The sequence below is a fragment of the Coptis chinensis genome, chromosome 4, assembly GCF_015680905.1.
Source record: "Coptis chinensis isolate HL-2020 chromosome 4, ASM1568090v1, whole genome shotgun sequence".
NCBI classification, from domain to species: Eukaryota; Viridiplantae; Streptophyta; class Magnoliopsida; order Ranunculales; family Ranunculaceae; genus Coptis; species Coptis chinensis.
This window is the reverse complement of record NC_141459.1, coordinates 25,081,416-25,105,731: the sequence shown is the minus strand read 5'-3', so window position 1 is coordinate 25,105,731 and position 24,316 is coordinate 25,081,416. Positions and strand designations below refer to the sequence as shown.

Genomic DNA, 24,316 nt, shown 5'->3' with positions numbered 1-24,316 from the left:
ATTGACATACGCAATCCTACCTACCTACATAATGAACTAAAAGCTAATTTTATGGGGATGTGATCTCCACAACATGAAGATCATCTCCATAAAAAATCACCTCCTTTGAACATGTCTAACCCTACCAAAAATTGAGTTCAAATTAGAAATTTATCTAACGGTTTAGAATTTTAACACTCTTTTGACATTCTTTTGACAAGGCTATACATATCCGATTGAGCTGATTTTTTGTGGAGATACCATCCATGGTAGGGAGATAATATCTACTAAAAATCAGCCCTTAGAGCAATGTGCAAGTCCGCTTTTGGATTGCGTATGTCAATTTCGTATGTCGACGTAGCTAGCCCGATATATATTGTGTGTGTGTGTGTGTGTGATATTAGAAACGAAAGTCATTAATTCATTTCTAAGCCCAATTATTTTTTTATTTAAGGATATAATCAAATATAATATGTGTGACAAAATTTTGGTGACAATAACATGAATTTTACTCTTCTTATGGTCAAAGGCTATTTTTTTGGTAAGCCTTTTACAATTTTGTAATTGAGATGATAAATTGTAGGAGCTCAATTTTACAATTTGGTAAGCCGTTTGCTTTTATCAGAAAAAGAAAAGAAAAAAAAAATATATCATTTGCTTCCGTTCCAACTCTTCTTTACATAATCGGGTCATATAACCCGAATGTACATGTTTAGTGTTTACCCTCACTTAGAGAGAGGATAAATCATTATAACAAATGATAGATCATTATAACAAAAAAGGGACGGTATCATAAAACAAGAAAATACATTTTCACCAAAAGAAAAACCATGAATAACTTATTGAATTAATACTTTGGTTTTTGTAGTACCTGACCTTTATATACAATGAGATAAAATCTTCATATACCTACATTTCTATGCAACTCACTATTCATTAAAATAAAAAAAAATGGGAGGAAAGAAAATGCTAGAACTTGCCAATCAAGTCAACCACTAGCAGATAGGGGTGTCAAAATGGCCCTCAAACCCTTAGCCCACCCGCCCCGACCCGGCCCATGGGCTGAAAAAGCCTTCAAAATGAGGCCCTCACACATTCGTGGGCTGGGGCGCTGGGCCGACCCGGCCCTCAAGCCTTTGAGGGGAGGGTAAGGGCCTAGACTTCGAAACTTAAGCCCTCCCTTAAGCTCGGCCCTCATTAAGCCCTCAACATTTATTACATATATTTTAATAAAAAAATTTACAATATATTTTATTTTAACATGAATATGCTAAAAATCACTTAAAAAAACGTTTATCTATTAAGTTTGCCAACCTTATAATTTTATTATAATATTTTATGAAATGAATTTAATTGATCTTAATAGACTAATACAACTTTAACAAGTTTTTTTAGTAGTTTGAAGGTTTAATTGTAAAGTGCATTCGATTTTATCATTTTTAACTAATGTTTATAAATTTATTTTGTAAATCAAATGTATAACATAGTATCCGGCCCTCAAGCCCGGCCCTTCAAGCCCTCTCGAGAGGGTTGAGGGGCAGGTAAAGGTTTCGAGATTTAAGCATTGGCCCGACCAGACCCGGCCCTCGAAGTAAATGAGGGTAGTGGCCCGGCCCTCAAAGCATGAGGGCTTCATTGTTTGAGGCCCGGGCCAACCCATTTGACACCACTACTAGCAGATATCTACCGGTCAACTTAACTCAAAATAAGGATATCAAATATCTACCGGTCAACTTAACTTGAAATAATGGTATTTCGGAAAAAATAAGTAATGGTATTTTTTTTTTTGCTTGTAATGAGAATTGAGATATGATTGTTTTGGAATTAGTACGTACTTGCGTCAGTACGTGCCATAAAAAAGGACTAAATATCCCTAGGGCTAAATTCTATCTCTATAAAAATAATAATAATAATAATAATGGTATTATTGTTATGAAATCCGTGGGCTTATATGGATGCCCACCATTGATATGTGTTTATCCTGATAATCTTATATCTTTGTGTTTATCATGATAATCCTCTATCTTGGTGTTTATCTTGGTAATTCTTTATCTTGAAAAGGAGGTTACCTAGTTGTATATAAAGGTAACATCCTCCCATTAAGGCTCACCTCAATGAATAAGAATTCTCTCTATCTCATTCTCTCAATGATTCAATACATGTTAAGTTAGTGTGGTGTTCTCTCCAAATCGGTTTAATTTTAACACGTTATCAGCACGATAATCTCTAGCTTTGGATTAAAGGTATGTGTTTTACTTACGATTAATAGTATATGTTTAACTTGTTATTATGAATCGTAATCGATACTATTGAATTTAAATTCGTATTTTGGTATTAAATTCGTTACTGTTGAATTTAACTTTACTACAAAAGAACGAGTTTTAAGTGCATACTTTCTGATATATCGTGATAAGTTGTGCTTAAATTCTTCAATGCTAAATTTTCTCGTTTCTTCAGTTTTTAGTCAGGTGTAATTTGTTAATTAGCTATGATGTAAATGAGTAAGTGCTTATGGATCACACTTCTTTGTTATGAAAGAAAAATCATACAGGAGGTAGGCCTACCGCGTTTATTAGAATAATGGTTGAAAACTTTCACCTATACAGTGCATGGTTGAAAACTTTCCCAAAATATATTGTATTTAACTGAAAGGGTCCTTGGACAAATGTGGAAAATCCTTAGTGGAGTCGACCCAAACTTTTTGTTGATATGAACAAGCCATCTGAGCAAACACAATCAGGTAAAACCTTCAATCGGTGAAGGCCTAATCACTATGTGCAATGTGCCTCAAGTCACAACGTGGATCACAAAGTAATCCACATCACCACATCATGTACTCTTATGTTGTTGTTTATCACTTTATATTGGCCAAATATCATATTGCTGATCAAATCAATGAGGTCAACACTCAGCTTTGGTTGTCTGGATTATTAATTGCCAGTTTTTTGCATTGTACTGCTATTCAAGACATTGTGGTAGGATATTTAGCTAGGCGAATGCGATGCGGTAAAACACAGTTGGCAAACCGATAATAACAACATGTTATATTTTGCTGGATAAAGGGCCTAATAACTTTTAAAGGTTAAAGCCCACAGATGGTGGAGATGCGGGGTAGAATCTCTCTATTTTATTTGATGATATGATTATTTATTTTGTAACTCTCTCAATTGGTTTCACCTGCATGTGAGCAACGTCTGAGCTAGAGGTTCACAGATTACTGGAAAAGAAAAACAGTTCAAAATTCGGAATAGAAAGACACTTCTGACGAAAACAATTGTAACTTTCTACTCGGTGATCGGTTTTGCAATCCGCTTATTGCATTAGAAAGCTAAATCAGAGATGTTTCCAACGGTGAATGGATTGGAGCCTAATTCGTCCAGAGCTGATTCAGTTTTATAGTTCTTTATGGGCCAATTTCTCATCGAATAGCGAAACGTGGTAATTTGATTTTTCAATCGGATAGGTATCGTATTCCTTACCAAATCTATGCAATTCTTTGTTTTATATTGTGAGATGGATTAAAACATAGAATTACATGCTAGGTTTTTAATCTAAGGATTTTTTTTTTCTTTTCATTTTTTTTTTTTTTTTATGTATACTATTGAACAATGATGTAGACCCTAAAGTTCTACGATATATTTGGAACCCGAAGTTCCAAGATCTATTTTTTTTTAGGAACCTGAAGTTCCAAGAATTAAATTGTTAGGAACCCGAAGTTCCAAAATCTATTTTTTTTAGGAACCTGACGTTCCAAGATCTAATTTTTAGGAACCAAAAGTTCTAAGGTCGAATTTTTAGGAACCTGAAGTTCCAAGATCTATTTTTTTTTAAAGAACCTGAAGTTCCAAAGATTCAATTTTTAGGAACCTGAAGTTCCAAGATCGTCTGGTTGACTATATCGACTTGGTCAGGTTCAACCCATAAGGACTGGTCTAGTTTTGACCCATTACAGTGGTCATTTATGTAGGCCCAATTCGTTTTTATAGCTATTTTGTTTTCAAGAACTTGAAGTTCTAACATAAATACTGCCGAGCTCATATAGAAGAGGTTGAAAAGTATAAAGCTTCTAGGAAAATGGAAACAAATGTGATAGAGAATTGGAAGAGTGACCACTTTAATGATGATACTCATTTGGATTGTTCCGATTTCCTTGAGATTCAGTATGAGGATCCAAATAGCAATGGGAAAGTTTGATGAGCAAACTTTCATCCTTGGAATGATTTATTTAGTTAATTATATTTTTATTACCAATTCATGGAATGTTTACCGTTAATATTGTGTTTTCTTCATGGAAAGTCTAGGCCAGGATTGTCGTTAATATTTTGAATTTCCTTATTATGAATCTCAAGTTTTATTTTTCTTAATATACTTGTGCTAGTATAAATCTTTACAAATTTATTTTGCTTTATGTTAAAATGTATGGATATATAAATGGAGAAAAATATTATATATGGATATATGTCCGATAGACTATACCCATAAATGAGGAAGACATTGTATATCATATCTAATGTTGGGAGCAAAAAGCTCACTTAGACAGTCTGTATTATATAATTGTCAATTTATTGAGACAATATTCCCGTCGTTAGGGGAGAAGAGCAATGATTGCTCTAAGGAACGACGTGAAGCAACTTGGATCACGTCCTCTGTCTCATTAAGGATCCAAACAATGAATGTGACTATATGAGATAAGGAGAATGATACACTTGCAAGTGGTTGCAGAGAAAATGCCTAAGCATTTAATGATATGGTAAAAGTAACCATGAATGTGCTAGCCATAATTGATGTTCCATTTGGATGGAGTCCAAACATGGCGGCAAATGAATCTACTACACGCTAAAAGTGTGGTAAACCTATAGGATCCAAAGAGCGTGCTCCTAGGAGAGGAGAACTGAGGAACCATCTTGTCCAAATAATAGCCAGGTAATGGCTGGAGCTCCATAAACAAATAATGAAAATGTGCAAATATCCAAAATTCACTGAAATACCTATGGTTGCCCATAGAGAGGCACATGTACCTGAAAATGAAAAGATCGATCTCAATATTCCATGCATGCTCAGGTGAATTGTGGGATAGGAAAACACTTGTCATAGATGACATATTTAGCTATGGTATAGCTATTGGAACATCAAAGGACAATGATGAAAAATAAATGAACCACGTGTTTTGTCGACAAAGGAAAGATTGGCCAATATGGAATTTGCTATTCAAGCATAATTAAACTCTTTGAAAAACGTGGTGTGGACCTATAGTAAAATCCGAGGTTGGATTCAATATAGTAGTAGTAAGTTTGGTTGGTATAAACTTGATTGGGACTCTTAAGGAATTATAGAAAATTGTTAACTATAGATTTTTGAAATGAAATGGACAAAGCACATGGTTGTGCGGAACTTGGATTTGGATAAGGATCCATTTCGACTAAAGGAAGAACATGAGGAAGTTCTTGGTCTTAAAAATACTCTACTTGAGTGATATTGAAGCATTTATGTATCTAGCACAATACGTGCACAAGATCATACATTGCATTTTCTATTAGTTTCTTATCAAGATATAATTGTGCACATACACTTAGACACTGGAATGATGTCAAACTCATATTGAGATATTTTTATGGAATAACTTGTATGAAACTATTTTATTCTTATGGTTCCACTAATGACTATGATCTAGTTGGTTATGCAGTCTTTGGTTATCTATTTGACCCTCAGAAGGGTCACTCCCAAACAGGTATATATTTCTTAGTGGTAATGTTGCCATTTGTTGGCATTGCACTAAACAAATTTTAGTGGCAACTTCCTCTAACCACTCTAAAATTTTAGCTCTTCATGAAGCTAGTCGTGAATGTGTATGGCTAAGGTTATTAATTGGGCATATTCGTAGTTCTTGTCAATTACCTTCTATAACAGGTGTTCCCAACATTATTTATGAGGATAATGCAGCTTGTATAGCCCAGATTCAAGAAAGATTTATAAAAGGAGACAGGACAAAATACATTGCGCCAAAATTCTTTTACACTCATCAGCTTCAGAAGAAGAAACCGATTAAGGTCGAGCAAGTTCGTTCCAGTGACAACCTTGCTGATCTCTTCACTAAATCACTACCGAAGCATACATTTCAGAAGCTTGTATTTGGGATCGGCATGCGCAGAGTTCACCACTAAGCCATATAAAGACTTGTCTTTATCAGGGGGAGTAATAGAACAGGGGGAGCATCCTGAAGAATGTGTCCCAGGACATATGCCTTTTGTACTTTTTCCCTTATCTAGGTTTTATCCCAATTGGATTTTCCTAGTAAAAGGTTTTAATGAGGCAAGATATAAAGCAAGTCACAATGATTCCGAAAGTAATGTTGTACTCTTTTTCCTTTCGCTTTGGTTTTCCCACTGGGTTTTCCTTAGCAAGGTTTTAATGAGGCAACTGTCATTGGATAGTTATAGAGCATCCAGAAGAATGCTACAAAAGATGCATCCACCATAATTTCCATATGAATGGTAGACATCCAAGGGGGAGTGTTATGAAATCCGTGGGCTTATATGGATGCCCACCATTGATATGTGTTTATCCTGATAATCTTATATCTTGATGTTTATCATGATAATCTTCTATCTTGGTGTTTATCCTGGTAATCTTTTATCTTGGAAAGGAGGTTACCTAGTTGTATATAAAGGTAACCTCCTCCCATTAAGACTCACCTCAATGAATAAGAATTCTCTCTATCTCATGGTCTCCATATAAAGACTTGTCTTTATCAGGGAGAGTAATAGAACAGGGGGAACATCCTGAAGAATGTGTCCCATGACATATGCACTGTACTCTTTTCCTTTATCTAGGTTTTATCCCATTGGATTTTCCTAGTAAAGGTTTTAATGAGGCAGTATAAAGCAAGTCACAATGATTCTGAGTAATGTTGTACTCTTTTTCCCTTCTCTTTGAGTTTTTCCCACTGGGTTTTCCTTAACAAGGTTTTAATGAGGCAACTGTCATTGGATAGTTATAGAGCATCCAGAAGAATGCTACAAAAGATGCATCCACCATAATTTCCATATGAATGGTAGACATCCAAGGGGGAGTGTTATGAAATCCGTGGGCTTATATGGATGCCCATTATTGATATGTGTTTATCCTGATAATCTTATATCTTGGTGTTTATCATGATAATCTTCTATCTTGGTGTTTATCCTGGTAATCCTTTATCTTGGAAAGGAGGTTGCCTAGTTGTATATAAAAAGGTAACCTCCTCCCATTAAGACTCACCTCAATGAATAAGAATTCTCTCTATCTCATGCTCTCCATATAAAGACTTGTCTTTATCAGGGGGAGTAATAGAACAGGGGGAGCATCTTGAAGAATGTGTGTCCCGGACATTTGCTTATCTAGGTTTTTTTCTCTTATCTAGGTTTTATCCCACTGGGTTTTCCTAGTAAAGGTTTTAATGAGGCAGTATAAAGCAAGTCACAATGATTCTGAGTAATGTTGTACTCTTTTTCTCTTCGCTTTGGTTTTTCCCACTGGGTTTTCCTTAGCAAGGTTTTAATGAGACAACTGTCATTAGATAGTTATAGAGCATCCAGAAGAATGCTACAAAAGATGCATCCACCATAATTTCCACATGAATGGTAGACATCCAGGGGAGTGTTATGAAATCCGTGGGCTTATATGGATGTCCACCATTGATATGTGTTTATCCTGAGAATCTTATATCTTGGTGTTTATCATGATAATCCTCTATCTTGGTGTTTATCCTGGTAATCCTTTATCTTGGAAATGAGGTTACCTAGTTGTATATAAAGGTAACCTCCTCCCATTAAGACTCACCTCAATGAATAAGAATTCTCTCTATCTCATGCTCTCAATAATTCAATACATGTTAAGTTAGTATGGTGTTCTCTCCAAATCGGTTTAATTCTAATAATTATAAAGACATTTTTAGCATTTGCATCAAAAAGGACTTTCATATCCCCAATTGCAAGATCCAACAGTCACTTGTCGCTTCTTAAGTGAGAAATAAAACTTCATCTCACAGCTGTTGGATTTTGCAACCAAGGGAAGCCCTACTTTTTTGAAAACAGGGGTCATCCCTAATTGCTACTAGTAATAGGGGTCAATCCTAACTAACCCAATATGTTTTACAGAGGGTATCCATAATTTGTTATATTTGGTATAATTAAGTTATAGCAGGTATGATAAATGATTTCGGTGCGATATACTGAAACTCGAATAATTTTTTTTTCCTTTCTTTCCTCAAAGTGAATTATAGATCAATCTATTACAAATCAATGTTAAAATTTTACTAATGCCAACATACAACTGAATTACATGAGCAATTGCACATTAAACAGATACATTTATAGAGATTTGCCCCTGAGCATGACTTTAGTTTTTCAAATCTCCATCGTAGTTTCACCTGCTTCAAGTGAATCCTTGCATGATAATTTGTGAAAGACAACTCTCTTGCAAGAACAGAAGCAAAGAGGTTCAAGCTGCTGTCTTTTCATTTCTTCATCAACGCAACAAGTGCTTATCACACATTAAGACCTTATAACTTGCATGCGGCCCTTCAGCAGTGTCATGTGCTCCAGCTTGCCAACCCATAGCTTTAGCAGTCTCAACGAGTTCATCCATAATGGATACAGAATCACGAATATAAACACGTCCACCAGGTCTAAGCATTCTATCCATTTCGAGCATGATAGTAGAAATTTTGCATCTGTAATAATGGGACAACAAAAAAAAATGATAAAGATAAAGAGTTCCATGATACAAAATAGAACTGGAGGTTTAAGTGATTTAGGATGGAGCTTTATGTGCAGTCAGATATGAAAGTATGAAAATAGTAGAGAATAATAGGGGGTGCAATTTGAAGGTGATTTACCTTTTCTTCTCAACTGTGAAGAGGCCATTTGCATGCAGCAAGTCGTAGGTTCTTGGATACGTATCAAATGGTTCACACCTGCGCAAGGCAATTTCAGAAAATTATCACATACTTGTCCAAAACTCGTCTAAGCAACAACAACAACAACAACAACATCACTAGAGCTGTCTTAAGAACTATTTTGAACGAAGTCAATGTTCAGGGAACGTTTCTTTAGTAATGCGCCTAATATTTATAATCACAACTTAACTTCGTCTTTGGCCCATATAAATTGTGTTATATAAGAATTATTATCCAATTAAAATTCTTGATATCATACAAATTCTCTGCCCTAGTTAAAATGATATGTTTGGCACCTAATTAGTGGAACTGTTTAATTATGTTTGACTAAACAAAGAAGTCACCTCAAAATCCCATCAGTCTAAAAGTCAGGATCCAGCTGAATGGATAAGGCCATAGCACATAGCAAGAGCATTTCTGTGTGCTTGTGCAAATTAAAATTTACGTCACATCTCACTTTGTTTTTACTTACTTTAAAAGAAACCATCTAAAGGAAATGAAATTAATCAATGGACAATGGTTCCTATCTTCTTGGGAGATACTGTTGAGTGAGAGTTCAATATACTTTTCTTTATTCCTTGCCTTTTTCTCCTACTTTCTTTATTTGCTACTATATGCCTTCTTTTCCTACATTGTACTCACTGACATAATTTCTGATCATCAACGTAAGGGGGAAAGAGGAACGAGGAAGAAGAGCAGTACCAGTCATGAATAACTCCGATCAGACCACGGTCATATATAACGGGCAAAGTATTTGGGCCACTTACAGGAACAACATTCATTACCCAAGAATCTAACTGTAGATCAAGTAATGCTGCTGCAAACCTGCCATAATCATAATACATGATGGATCACCATGGGAAATGAATATCTTTGTTAAAGGAAAATAAAATAATAAGATGAACTAAAGCAAGCTTCAAGAATCTCTACAAAATATAAATGCAATAAATACCCTCCAAACCCAGCCCTCATGTCCATCACATTTCGTAGCTTCAGTTTCTTCCAGTGGTAAGCACGGACATAACTTTCTATTATGTCACACCAATATTTGGATTCTGCATTAAAAAGCTCTTTTCTAGATATGTAGGCATCAATCCCTATGCTCTGGAGCCTCTCAGGAGGATAATGAAGGCGTACAGGCCACGTAGTTACATTTGCTCCATAATTGTTCTCAGGTAGTCGAGTGATGCATGATTTCAACTCCTTATACCTGCAAAACAGAGCATTTACTAATCCCGTCTCTGATTCAGGTTTGGGCACTTTTATACCGCAGTTGAGCTAGAAAGAGAAAGAGAAAAAGAAAAACCTCTTCAAGTTAATATACTGCTAGAAGCAGAACAAGTTGGCTATCAAATAAAAAATGGAAAAATCACAAAGAACAATTACTTAAACATCCTAAGGATCCAAAGACTCAAAAAGCAGGACATAACAAGTGGCATGCTTGAATCTTGTTTACCCAAACTATAGAACTAAACAGGTAGCATACTACAACAATAATGTTTGTCGTGTGCATCACAAAGAGCAAGAACCAGTTTGGTGCTCCTCAAGAAGATAACTACAAAAAAAATCAACTACCATCCTAGAAATTATGACTGGGAAGAACAATCAAACTATTTGCTTTTTTGAAATGGAAGATGTGATACTATCTGACTATTACTGGCATTTTATCCAATCATCTTGTCACTGAGTCATTCAATTAAATCAACTGAAAACAATAGAGTTTTTCTTTTCCTTTTTTCCTTAATTTTCTTGTATTTCCTTCTTGGGTAGGAGAGTGGCAATGATGATGAGAGGCTCAAATCTGAGCCAAAAATATGCCTCTTACAGAGTTAAACTACACAAGCTGGTACCCCTGCATCTGCTTTTGATATAGCCCAAACCCCGTGCATCGGGTATGCTTAGTAGGGATCAAATGCAGAAGTGTAAAACCTTTGAATAGCAAACTCAAGGTCAGGTCGAACTGCTCTATCATAGCGGAAAGTGTCCCTTAACTTCAAGTAATAATCCAATATCTGCAAGCAAGAAAGTTTGGGCCAAGGGACGTACCATACATCATCTGGATTATCATCCTCATCACACAGAGGAGGTCGAGCACCAGCATTGCGACTAACATAACAGCTATTGTTCAAAGGCTTCTGCCATAAAGCAATATATCCCTCCTTCTTTACAAGTTGCCAACAAAGACTAACAGTAAGGTCCTCCATCTCTGTACATAGATAAGCCAACGTCAAATTTATGCCTAGTAGACAAGCAAAATAAATAAAGTCCAGGAGAAAGGCAATGTTGGCTAACAAAATACTATACCTTTTAGAGCTAAAAAATATATCTTAAAGAGTACAATATATGAAGCTTGATTAACCATAATATCTATCTAAAAGCTAGTGCTGGGTACCTTTCCACTGCTCCTGAAGATTCTCTTCATGCTTATAAACAGGCTGTGCTGCCCAAGCAAAATATCCTCCAGCTCTGAGAATCCTGTTGACCTCGAGAAGTAGTACACCATCTTCACCGCAAGCAAAGAGAATAATAAACCTGATCAGTACCAATATGATAAGCAAATCTTGAGGATGCAATGCTATTGATAGTGTTTAATTGTTTGATGAAATATATCAATTGTATGACGGAGGACTTAACACGTGTATGATTTAAGGCTCGAGCCAGTTCTCCAAGAATGCATTAAGAGATCTGCTTAAAAGGGTTAGATCTTTCTAACTAGTTGATGCAATAAGAAAGTAAACATACCGTCTCGGGTCCAGTTAATTCTACATCTTGAACAATGTATCAAGTCAAAAGCCTGGCTTGGATACAATAAACGGTGTGTTGCAAAAGCTGCTACCATAGCAGGCACTCCACGCTCAAGAGCAAATTGAATCTGATTCTCATGAACATCTTTCGGGGCTATAGACAGTGTAGTTACATTCCTTGAAAATAAAAAGGCACCAAAACTTGCTACTCCACACCCAACATCCAAGACAACTCGTGTATGTTTGCCAAATGCAATCTCAGGAATCATCTGTATTATCAGCATAGAAGGACAATAGTCAAACTACTAAACAGGACTGGGGAATAAAGTTTAAAAAAACGCCTTTTTCATCCAACGTACACTTGAAATCTGATCCAAATATTGATTTGCCCCATGTATAAATTGTGTTCCACCTCCTGGAAATGTAAATTTATCCTTCTCCCTGGATATCCAATTCTGACCCCCTTTATCTTCAACCAAACGTGTATGTGGAACATTGCTAAACCACACCTGGAACAATACCTTAAGATTTAGTTCATTCCAAACGGAGTATAAACATAATGACCAAAATCCAGATTAACAGCTTTAATATTTGTTATGCAGCATCAGAAAACAATACTGACAAGTAAATGACACGGTTGCTTGACTTCTTCACAACAAAAATAAGGTAAGAATTTGGCACAACTGCACAAGTGTAAAAATACCCCATGGAGCAGCCATGGACATATTCAAGTAACAAGGGAAATTCATTATTTGAATACAAAAACATGCAACTTGCAGTGTTGAAATCAAATTCAGTCTAATATACCTACTAGTATATTTTTTTTATTAGTACCTAATAATGTACCCAATAGTGTATGTCTATAGTAAAACCTAAAGCCGGAGAGATGCAGCTTGTTGTGATCTCTAGTACATAAATGCTACGAAATACGAATGCAGATATCTCAATAGTTTGATCATCATGTTAATAGATGTAAACTACAGTACTCTTACAACTACTTTTGAATAACTAAACACAATAATGATCCCCAATCCAAAATTTCCCTGTAACAAGATAATAAATGGAAGTACTAATCATAACATAAACATTACAGTAAAACTAAGTAGAATTCTCCTAAGTTTATTTTACCTCATCTCTACTTCTAGGCCAAGGTATAGGAGTCTTATAATCTTTCGGAGCCGGAACCAAACAATTCAACTCCTTCCCTTTTCCAGGACAATGCCTTTCATATTTCTCCCCTTTCTCCGTCGACTTCAACTTCTTAATCTCCTCCACATTATCCAAACAAGGTATATACTCTCTCATACTCTCATCACACAACTTAAACTTCTCAACCTTAACTTTTTTCTCACTCTCCCCACTTCCTTTCTCCACATCCCCATTCTCCCCATCACTGTCCCCACCTCCACCTCCCCAATCCTCAACTAAATTAGGATCAAATTCTCCCCCACCAATCTCAAAATTCTCAGCCATTGTCCCATTATCATCAATCACACCCAACCTTTCCAACACCAATGGTGGTGGGGGTGGTGACTTTATGACAATTGAGGATTGGTTTAAGTTAAGGGTGTTGAGATCTAAGGTTTTGTTTATATTGGGGGAGAGAGAAATTGATTGTGAAGATGATTGGTGTTGTTTTGAGGAGAAGAAAACAAGTTGTGTTGATGAATTAGAGAGTTTTGTTCCAAAGTAGAAGAATGTGAATGAGATGAATATTAAAGCTGTGATTTTTATGAATAGTGGAGTTTTTATCAAGTTTTCTGAACTGTTTAAACCTTTCATTATTTTTTTTTTTTTTTTTTTTTTTTTTTGAGGAAGAGTCTGTTATTATGGTTATTTTGGTATTTGAGATTTGGAAGAAAGGAGGAAGAAGAAGTAGTGATCTGGTGGGAGTGTGTCGGTGGGTTATCTTTTATTACCGTGACGTGGACATTTTCTCGAATTTCTTTTACTTTTTTTTAGATTGCTGGGAACGGCTGTTGTGAGAATTATTGCAACCAGGTGGCAAATATGTATCAAGGTAAGCCCCCCATGGTTTGGAGGTTTAAACTAGTACCTACTTCAGATTTCACCAAGGAGAGAAGTATATTGGACGCCTAGCTAGTAGGGTTGCAAGCTCACTTTGTCATTGTACTAAACCTAGATTTTTCATTTTCTTTATGTTTTTTTTTATACTTTTCTGTCACTAGCTAGTAGGGTTGCAAGCTCACTTCGTCATTGTACTAAACCTAGATTTTTCATTTTCTTTATGTTTTTTTTTATACTTTTCTGTCACTAGCTAGTAGGGTTGCAAGCTCACTTCGTCATTGTACTAAACCTAGATTTTTCAATTTCTTTTTGTTTTTTTTTATACTTTTCTGTCACTCTTTCACAGACCCCATAGGCCGCCAGTACACGGCACAACAATATCATCACACTACGTACTGACTACACCCCCGTTTCTGTATACTACACAAGGTGAAAAAAAAAAAAAAAAACTCACACCATCCTCTTAAAGATTGAAACAAATTGAATGATTTATCTTCAACTCTCTGCAGCAAAACTGACACTAGATCAAATATGCTACCCTGTATCTGCTGACAGCTTCTATATTGTTACCAGCTGTTCATGCGTGCTGATAGTTTCTTCAGTTCAGGAATGAGACCAGCTTTACTGCTTCGCTTATTTAAACATTTGGAAGGCTGGTTTTAGGTAGTGAAGTGAGATGACCCTGTAAGCTGTGTTTCCATCAGATAAAGCGGGTTTAAGTGATGTGGTGAACTTTTAACCCTGCACACCTGCTTAATAGATTCAGCTAGAAACTTGCTTGCTCTCCCGTGGGCAGAAAGCAATCAGACGTCCCATCCAGCTCTAACACCATTAACTTTGCGAGGCTCACATAGCCACGCCGAGACCCTTGGTTAAAGCCCCACTTTAAAGCACAAGATGAAAAGAGTCTTCCATTCATTTCAACCTTGTCAACGTTGGAAGACTGATGGTAGAATTACTAGAAGTAACTGATGTGAAAAATATTTGTGCCATGGTTCTTCCGAACTTATCCACTGCTACTTCCTCAGTCAGTTGCATCTCAAATTTCTCCGTAACTCAAAACCGCCACATCACTCCACCTGTGAGGAAGTAAATATTGTAAGTTAATTATATAAATTTTAACAGCACTCCAACTCAAATATGAAATCACAATGAATATCTATTACCTTTGCCTTTAGTCTTGTCGCAAGAACTTGCTAAGCATCTCTGCACCTTCATAATTTGGTTGACCAAAACCATTAATATCAACAATGTATATACAGTTAGCCTCCCAACCATTTCTTTAAAAAAAACGCACAGCCGTGGGTAATGCTTGAACGATGATGTTGAATGTGAGAACATGGGGAGAAATACCCATAACTTTCATCTCTCTAAAAGCAATTGAGCTTCAGTTAGCATCCCTTTCTTGCAAAAGCCATTGATGATTGTATTTTGCCCCTTTCAACCAGTAACACTTTTTCGGAGATTTTGGAGTCTGAAGTTTTGAGGCTAATAAGTGATGATCAGGCTGGTGATGGACCTTCATAAGCCCATAGGCTAAGGCCTTTTTCAGATGATGAGATTCTGACGGACCAACAAAAATCAGGTTTTAGTCCATCGGACTTGGGCTAACCCGACCCAAGTTCCACCCCTAAGTTAATCAAATACCGAACGGCTGAACGATTCTGACGGGGATATAGCTAAGACGATTGGAATTAAGTCCGACAGTGGCCTTTTTTTTGGTAAGAAAAAACTACTAAACTTATTAAAAAGAGCAAAGACAAAAATGAGTATACATGAAAATCATTCAGCATAAAAACTATGTCCACCTCCTCGTCATCATCATCAAATAGAGCAATATACGAAACAGTAGTAGTAAAAATGAAATGCATTTCGTGTAGGGAAGAATACGGTGCACGTGACGCAGGCACGTGTAAAGAGTGTTATGAAGAAGCAAGTGAAACAGAAGAAGAATTGAAACAAGAAATTGAAGAGTTGAAAGCCAAAGTCTCGTTTCTTAAATTCTCTTCTCCAATTGATCATCGTTCTTCATCTTGTTTTACTGATGTTCTTCTTGTTGCTTCTGATGGTGTTGTTAATGAAATTGGTTCGCCTTCTGTTTCGGCTCATAAAGCTATCTTGGTCAGTTTTTTAGTTATTTTGTTGGTCATATTGTATGCCATCTTGTTTTATTAAAATAGATGGCACTATTTCTTCACCTAGGTTGATTGTTTGCTTCAAAATAGTCACCTGGTATGAATGTTTGATCAGCATTGTTTAATGGTGTCATCCCAATCAAGAACAGTTCTTGTGAGTATTACAATTGTAATTATTTTGAATGACTCTGTTTGCCCAATGGTGTCTTTAACTGCCTACTCTGGACCTCAGGTTTTCTCTAGAATCTAGATAACTTAATGCAATCTTAACGTGATGAGAGGTAAGCACTATAATAGATTTGGTGTTTATTCACATCAGATGTTAACATATATTTTTTTTCATTGATAATCATCAGGCAAGTAGATCCCCAGTATTTAAAGCTATGCTTGAAAATGAGATGGAGGAGAGCAGAAGCGGCACCATCAAGATTAGTGAAGTGACTTATGATGCTCTTCGCTCTTTTGTTCAGTACTTGTACACTGCTGAGGTTTCCCTCGATGAGCAAATGGCCTGTGACCTTTTGGTGTTAGCAGAGAAGTATCAAGTGAAGCATCTTAAGTCACACTGCGAGACCTTTTTGACATCGAAGCTGAATGCAGAGAATGCATTTATGTGCTTTGCCTTTTCCAGTCAGCACAATGCAAAAAACCTACATGAAGCATCTTTGTCTTTGATCACGGAAAACATGGACAAGCTCACAAAGCAGGAGGAATATCAGGAGCTAGTTGATAAAGATCCCCGCCTGGTTGTGGGTATATATGAAGCTTATCTTGTGAAGCAGGTAAATACTGCTGCTGCAAAGGATTGAGTTATGCATTCATAAGAAAGTCTAGCAACTGCTCAAACGTCAAGTCGACAACTCGGTATCTAGGAGCAAGTTTGAGCAGAGGGTTTTTGGTCTCTGGCATTTGGGAGTTAAAAAGAAGGCTATTTTTTACTTTATTTTTCGTTATTTGTCTTTCTCATGTCTAAGATTTTAAGGGTTGTCTTAATTTCAAATGTTCGTTTTGTGTCTAGTTTTAGGTTTGCTGTATATACTACTAGTGTTTTTATCCTCAAATGCAGAGTGTGTGACTGTGTAAAGACTTGGCCCAAACATTAGAAGAACACCATTTTTAGTCGGACTCTCGTTACGAGGGGAGAAAAAGGAAACTATTGCGTTGGATGATGATTCTTACCCAAATTATTCATCGTCTGCCTTGAGTGCCTTCCGGCTATTGCACTTGTAGTTTAGAGGTTTACCAATAATTAGAGATTCTCGAATTCCTCCAACAGAAGAAAGGATGGATAGTAGCTGGTCTGAGCTTCCATCAGAACTTCTTAACCTAATAACTGATCGATTGATGTTACCGGATTTGATCAGATTCGGTTGTGTTTGCAAGTCATGGGAATCCCTTTCATCACCTATTCGTCACAAAGGTTGTATTCCGTGGCTAATACCTTCCTACCTGGAAGAAGAACAGGAGCTCGCTAATGATCAAGTGATCAAAGAGTCCCACACTTGCATCAGTCCTTTAGATCGAAAATCATACCAGATGAACTTAGCAGAGTTTAAGAATGGAACAATCCTAGGATTTTCCAATGGATGGCTAATGATGATGCAGATTTACGAGTTCATTTAGTTCATCCTTTTTCAAGAAGTACTTCGACTCTTCCTTCTCTTTCCGATGGTTATCTTTTAAAGGTGGTTGCTTCATCCGGTCACTCTGTTGTTATGTGTATTCATGTTCTTGGGGAAAGTGATGAGATTTTGGTGTTCTGTAGACCTAGTAGAAGTGATTCAATATGGAGAGTTGTTGAAAAAAGCAGATCAAATAGAACCTTTGACGATGTTATATGTTTCAATGGGAAGTTTTATGCAGTTGATTGCTATGATAACTCTCATTGCAGTTTAGTTTTAGTTGAAGGTCTTGATATTAATTGGCTCTTCTCCATTCACAACACCAATAATATCAGTGGACAATTCAGCATCAATAATAACTTATTTATTAGAATCTTCAGGTGATCTTTTCGTGGTTTTTCGATTTAAACAAGAAGAAAGTTACAAGACAATATTTGAGGTTGTGAAGTTGGATTTTTGCAGGAAAGTATACAGATGGGTAAAAGTTAACGACCTAGGAGAAAATGCGTTGTTTTTGTCCAATGAACACTCCTTTTCCGTATGTGTTTCTAAAATTCCTGGTTGCAAAAAGAACTGCATATATTTCAATACGGACTGGAGTGCAATTGATAGTGGTATTTACAATTTGGAAGATGAAACCATCGAAGCATTATATCAGGACGACTCATTGTTGGACGCATTCATGTGGTATGATTTGAACCAACAATAGACTTCAGTTTTTATGTTTTCTGGAATTAGGCAGTCAATATATATTTTGAATAGAAAATGGTATTCAAGTATTCTTTGTTTTTCGCAGGAAAAGTGTGTATTATATTAACAATAGTAATAAGGTTACAATATAGGGGTTAAGCTCTGCCTGGGCTGGATTAAGTTCCCACTTTGAACCCAAAATCAAACCAAGATAAACTAATTTCCAACAAATATACCAAAGGTTCAGGCGACTCTGAAGTATATTTGGAATGAGGTTTCCAGTTGTTCAAGCACCAAATGTTCTAGTATATAACAGTTTATGCGTGATGCGTTGAGTTCATCACAATACTTACTTGTGTGGAAAGTGTTTTTAAAGATCCTCGCCTTGTTGTCTCTATATGCGAAGTTTTTCTTTTTGTTGCTGCTTTCATTTGTCTTTTCATAATTTTATCCAAATGCATACTACAGAAATACCAAAGTATCTTAATCATGGTATTCAGCTCTATGTTCAAGTTTAAATCTCTAAAACCCACTCTTTCACGGAGCCTTCTTAACTTACCTATGGCTATGGACACTAGTCACCCTTGCTGTGAAGCCTTGATAGAGTTGGATTCTATTTCCGTGTTCCTCTCTAGTCACAAGGTCTAAGACCTAAAAGTAGTGATTCGAGGCCGGTGGATTGCTATTGAAGAGAGCTCAGGTGTATACATCAAAGATGTTATATTTTTTAGCGGGAAGTTCTATGCAGTGGATCATCGTGGTAATGTACTTGTAGTTGAAGGTCTTGATGATGGTATTTCTCCATTCACAACACAAATAAAATCAAGTTACAGATGCAGTAATGCTTTGTTATAAGTAAAATCTTATCTTGTGGAATCTTCAGGGAACACTAGAAGGGAGAAGGTTTAAGGTTATGAAGATAGTTTATGGTGGGAAAGTAAGGAAATAGAGTTAATGATCTGGGAGAAAAGGCATTGTTTTTGAGCTGTGAACACTCATTTTCTGTGTGTGTAACTGTGTATCATAATTTCCTGGGTGCAGAAAGAACTGCATATATTTCGGCTTTGGTATTTATAAAAGGGTGAACTAGTGTTACCCCCCTACTAGATGAGCCAATTAGGATTTCCCCCCCACTAGATGGGAAATTAGGGTCTTCCTCCTAAATACACACAAAAAATTTCGGTCAACCCACTTTGACTTTTTTTTTTTTTTTATTTGATTTTTTTTTGTGTATCCTAAGGGGCTCACCCTAATGGGGGAGTTAACCCTTTATAAAATTATAAGGGAATTTACAATTTGAAGGACAATACCATTGACGCGCTACATGACGAGCACTCTTACCGCGACCCATCCAGTGCACATGGTTGTTGGCGTTATCCCTCACATGAGGAGGAAAGGATTTCAGCCTGCATAGGAAAGCTTAAGCGCACCCTGCGCTCGACTTGGCTTTACCGCGAGCGCGACCCACGCCCATGCCTATTTTGGTAAGATTCTATTTTTCCAGAACCGTGAGTTTTGGCTTATATGTTTGGGTTTTTGGCAAAACCAAAACACACGAGAGACAACACAAAAGTCAGAGAAAACCCAATCTTGAAAGCTATCAAGATTGAGAGATAACCTTTATAGAGAGACAACCCTGTAAAGATATAAGAATGATCTAGTAAGGTGAAAGACTGAAAGGAGAGATTATAATCTTCCTTCCCATTTTATAAAGAACTAGCTCTTGTGGAAATAGGCACCATTAGCCGAACTACGGTATATCTTTGTGTTGTGGTATGTGTTTAATTCTGCTTTACATTATTATTTGTTGTGAATAGTTGTTTAGCGAGTTGGGCATGTTAGTATAGGTTGTAGTTGATATTTAGAATTTGTCTAGAGTTGAATTGTGTTCAAATACAAGTTATCTGTGTAGTGGGGGAATCGATTGGTATTGGTATAAACCCCAACAAGTGGTATCGGAGCCTTGGTTAGATTAGCCTAAGGTGTTATCCAAATCTTGGTCGAAAGGTGTTTGACAAAACTCCTGAGAGAAGATTTGAGTTTAAATAACTTGTAGAAATAGACAATTCCATGAACACTCGCATGACGAGTCTAAATAGGAAGAACTACACCATTTGGAAAACCAAAATGAAAGACTTGCTTTATTGCAAGGACTTGACACAACCCATTGAGAATGGAGGAGAAAGACCGGAAACGGTTGATGCGGCTGAGTGGAGTAAGTTTGACAGAAAAGCAATTGGGCACATTCGACAGTGGATTGACAATAGTGTCTTTCACCATGTATCCCAAGAGACTACAGCTTTTGGCTTGTAGAAGAAACTCGAAGACCTTTATGAGAGGAAGTCGGGTGGAAACAAAGTGTTGGTCGTTAAGAAGTTTGCCGATACGAAGTACCAAAAAGGTTATTCAATGTATGAGCATCTTAACAAATTACAGAATACCATCAATCAGATGCATTTGATGAAGATTAATTTGGGAGACGAAGTTGAGGCTTTGTTTCTATTAGGCTCTCTACCCGAAAGTTGGGAGACATTAGCAGTCTCTCTACACGGAGCAACCAAGGATGGAATCGTTACCATGGAGATGGCTACCGCGTCTTTGTTGAATGAGGAGACTAGAAGGAGTTCAAAAGGCAGCTCCTCTCGCTCAGAGATCCTTGTCACAGAGAAATGGGGGAGAGATAGATACAAAAAACCATCTCGTTCTAGAGGTGATGACTGTCACACCCCGAATTTCGACAGAATTCGGAAAAATAATATTTGTTACCGACTCTTTGATTTTTGAGGTGTGATGCACTCTCAACTTCCAAAAACCTATCATCTATCTACTTACGCGGATAATTAAAAACCAATAAATTTTTTAAGATAAACAAAAGTCCTCTTCATTACCAAAAACTCACAAATATGATTAAATTACAAATCTCCTTTCAACCCTCTTTAATTTTAATTACAACTGAAAATACAAAACAACATTTGTCTCAACTAAAATCTATTACACCTTAAGGGAAAACAAAACATATCCTGAATGCGACACTAACACAAACCACAAGCAGTAACCAACCTTCTTCAATACTAATCATGTCAAGACTTATAAACTATGTTCATTTAATGAACACACCCGATAAGCAAACATGCAAATCGGGTCAACATTATAAATAATGCTGGTGTGAGTAGCCCTAAAATACAAATCATACTAATACAAATATATACCCAATAAATAAGGTAGTTAGTTCTTCCACCGAGGCGCCTTAACATCCAACGAATAATGCAACATCCTTAAGTACAATAATTAAGACAGATAGTTCCTCCACTGAGGCGCCTTAGCTTCCCAACAATAATACAAAGGCATTTAGTTCCTCTACCGAAGCGCCTTAGGTTCTAACTAAACTAATAACCAGCCAAACATATTCTATACTTACCGCATTTCATGCTCAAGTACAGAGTGGGTCGTCTCTGCACAAGTAGTTAGTTTGACTAACCCTTCTGCAAAACCATATACAATTATATATTTAAAGATATATCATTAACCAATATATTACCATAATTATATTATTTAAGGCTTTCTTTGTGTGTCCCTAAAATCACGTCGTATATTACCATATACCATAATTATATTATATTATTTCCCTAGCTACCACAATCGCTACCCAATGCCGAACATGTACATCCACATGCCTCCCCTCACATAATGAACCACTTTGTGCGTAGTTACCCTAAGTGGGATATCGCATAGACGATACCAGGTAACCCTCACACAAAAGCCATTATGTGAGTACTGCCACTATTCGGCATAAAAATATCGAGTGTCTCGTTCTAATTTTGAGAACGGAATAATCAAGCCACTATTCGGCTACGCCAGAAGAGCCATTCAGATTCACTGAAATGCCAGAAGGGCCAATCATATCACATACGCCCATCACAAGGGCAAATCACATGAGTTGTGGTAGCTAGGTTCCAGGATTTTCGTTACGTAATTTATTTAGGTGTCATACATTTATATCTCATAATAATTCTAGTTCTATCTCATGCCAGTATACTTAATTGTACTGAAGCTCAACGTTTCTCGTTATAATACATTCCACATTATCACGTGCCAATACTATTCATTGCACGATATCCAAGTATCTCTATATCAAATATCAAAACTTATTATTTCACGTGCCAATCATATATTGCACTACACCACATGGAATATCTCAAGCCTTCATAAATACTACAATTCATTTAAGTAGCAACTCATAATCGTAATCACTCATGTAATGTATTCGTTCAATATATTTATGTGAACTCAATTCACCATCAAAGCCCAATACTAAAGTCCATGAATATAAGTCCGCATACAATTTAATTCTCATAAAAACGTATATATCTAAGTCTTATAAGAATTCCCCTCTTGTTACGTGTCAATATTTATATGATTTACACACTACTCACATCAAATCTCAATTAGATAATGACAAACCAATTTATACAGGCTTCCATAACATTTTAGCATTTGATTTGTCCATACAATTTACAACATAAAACGTAGCACAATTAAACAGTCCACAGTCCACAATCAAAGCCCAAAACCAAAACCCAAAAGTCTACATATTTAAAGACCCCATTGGATCTATTTTAAGTTATATGGACCGGCCTAAAACTTAAACTAAAACTGGCCCAAACTTAAACTAAACTAGTCCGAAACTTAAACTAAACTGGTCCGGCCCAACAACAAAATTAACCCAAATTGGCCCAAGGAAACTAATCTAAATTGGCCCAAAACAAAAGATTAATTTCAGCCCAACAACTAAGAAAGGTTTAGGCCCAAGCAAACAAAATAGAACTGGCTCAACCAAACCAAATAGAATTGGGCGCAAAGAACTAAACCAAACTGGTTCAAACTCAAAAAAACTTGGCCCAAGCCCAACTAAACCATCTAAGGCCCAAGCCCCAAGCCCAACCGGTCGTCTTCTCCCTCCAGCAGCTCTCCTCCACCACCGAAATCAGCCACCATCAGCTTTTCTCGCCACCACACAAAACCTAACCGAAACTACTCCAAAGCAAAACCCCTACCACTCTAATTAACTCTAATTAATACACTCGAAAATTACTCTCCAAGATCTCGACCTCCATCCACCATCGTCCGACGGCTTCCCACAGCCCCACTCGACAGCCCTCACACACCCCCACTACCACCCAACATCATCCAACCAAAACAACAACAGTTCACCTAATCAAATATACTGGGTGATTTCTCTGTCCACCATTAACACAGTTACAGAGCTTCAATAGAGCTTCGGCAGCCAACCAAAACAAAACCAATTCGCCCAATCCGAATTGTTTAACAAAATGAGCTCGACCGCCAGTGATTCAAATCCAAAAATCAATCTCCCATCTCTTCCAAAAACTCCACCATTTACAATAACTACACAACCCCTGATATATATCCAAGGAAACAAATGTATAATGAATGAAAATCATGATCTATAAACGATCCTCAAACAATTGGATATATACTGAGTTCTTGCCTGCCGAACCAAATCTCTGTATCCTGTTTATTTATTTTTTTTTTATAACTTTTGTTGTTTTTGCAATTATAACAGTAAACTTGATTCCAAACATCACCGAAAATTTAAATCCCAGTATATAATAAATAAATATATATACAATCGACAATTTACGTATTATTTTTAAACTTGCGAAAATCATACGGTGTATATATAAAAAATATCTACTCACCTGTATAGCGAAAAACGATTCCGAGCCAGCTAGAAGACGCATGATTCGTGCTCCATTCTTCTTTGTTTTAACTTGTCTAGTTCTAATGAAAAAATTAGTTTTTCTTAAAAACCTCCATTTTTGAAAAACCATACCATTCTAAAGAACTCTGCCATATTTTACTTTAAGAAACTTTCAATATTTTCTCCCATAAATTTCGGAATTATTTTCTCCATGTTTCCTTATTAATACAAACTCTACACATTATTTTAAAACTTAAAAACTTTCCTATTAAATCATTTTTAAATCAAACAAACTATTTTCCCTCTTTTTTTCCCAAAAAGTCAAACATACATATTCACTCCACTTAACTTAAGGCTTAGTCAATATTATATTACTATTATTATTATTATTATTTTGCAAAATAATTAATTTTGGACATTTAATAAAATGAGGGTGTTACAGCTATACACGTTTCAAAAGAATC

The 24,316-nt window shown here is 36.4% G+C and overlaps 3 protein-coding genes across 3 annotated transcripts; 2 read left to right on the top strand and 1 right to left on the bottom strand.

The window, feature by feature from the left end:
- Window positions 1-8,183: 8,183 nt before the first annotated feature.
- LOC147502875 (putative methyltransferase PMT11) lies at window positions 8,184-13,612 on the bottom strand. The gene is made up of 9 exons (XM_086607704.1): window positions 12,784-13,612; window positions 12,015-12,164; window positions 11,654-11,924; window positions 11,304-11,414; window positions 10,958-11,117; window positions 9,864-10,121; window positions 9,614-9,736; window positions 8,852-8,929; window positions 8,184-8,686 (listed from the first exon to the last, which is right to left on the bottom strand). The coding sequence occupies exons 1-9, from the start codon at window positions 13,435-13,437 to the stop codon at window positions 8,482-8,484; spliced, it is 2,010 nt and encodes a 669-aa protein (XP_086463830.1). The 5' UTR covers window positions 13,438-13,612; the 3' UTR covers window positions 8,184-8,481.
- A 1,737-nt stretch (window positions 13,613-15,349) lies between these two features.
- On the top strand, window positions 15,350-16,902 carry LOC147502874 (BTB/POZ domain-containing protein At4g08455-like). The gene is made up of 2 exons (XM_086607705.1): window positions 15,350-15,804; window positions 16,175-16,902. The coding sequence occupies exons 1-2, from the start codon at window positions 15,484-15,486 to the stop codon at window positions 16,625-16,627; spliced, it is 774 nt and encodes a 257-aa protein (XP_086463831.1). The 5' UTR covers window positions 15,350-15,483; the 3' UTR covers window positions 16,628-16,902.
- Window positions 16,903-17,404: 502 nt separating this feature from the next.
- Window positions 17,405-18,149, top strand: LOC147502873 (uncharacterized). Its single transcript, XM_086604637.1, has 2 exons — window positions 17,405-17,820; window positions 17,903-18,149. Exons 1-2 carry the CDS (start codon window positions 17,405-17,407, stop codon window positions 18,147-18,149), a joined length of 663 nt encoding a protein of 220 aa, XP_086460763.1.
- The last annotated feature ends 6,167 nt before the right edge of the window (window positions 18,150-24,316 follow it).

What these genes read in the sequence shown, in the direction of transcription:
- LOC147502875 (XM_086607704.1), bottom strand. Translation starts at nt 13,437, where the DNA reads ATGAAAGGTTTAAACAGTTCAGAAAACTTGATAAAAACTCCACTATTC. An exon ending in ATTTGGATCAGATTTCAAGT is followed by an intron (nt 11,925 to 12,014) that starts GTACGTTGGATG and finishes CTGATAATACAG; the next exon opens with ATGATTCCTGAGATTGCATT. An exon ending in AATTAACTGGACCCGAGACG is followed by an intron (nt 11,415 to 11,653) that starts GTATGTTTACTT and finishes CTTGCGGTGAAG; the next exon opens with ATGGTGTACTACTTCTCGAG.
- LOC147502874 (XM_086607705.1), top strand. Translation starts at nt 15,484, where the DNA reads ATGTCCACCTCCTCGTCATCATCATCAAATAGAGCAATATACGAAACA. An exon ending in CGGCTCATAAAGCTATCTTG is followed by an intron (nt 15,805 to 16,174) that starts GTCAGTTTTTTA and finishes GATAATCATCAG; the next exon opens with GCAAGTAGATCCCCAGTATT.
- LOC147502873 (XM_086604637.1), top strand. Translation starts at nt 17,405, where the DNA reads ATGGCTAATGATGATGCAGATTTACGAGTTCATTTAGTTCATCCTTTT. An exon ending in TTATTTATTAGAATCTTCAG is followed by an intron (nt 17,821 to 17,902) that starts GTGATCTTTTCG and finishes GGATTTTTGCAG; the next exon opens with GAAAGTATACAGATGGGTAA.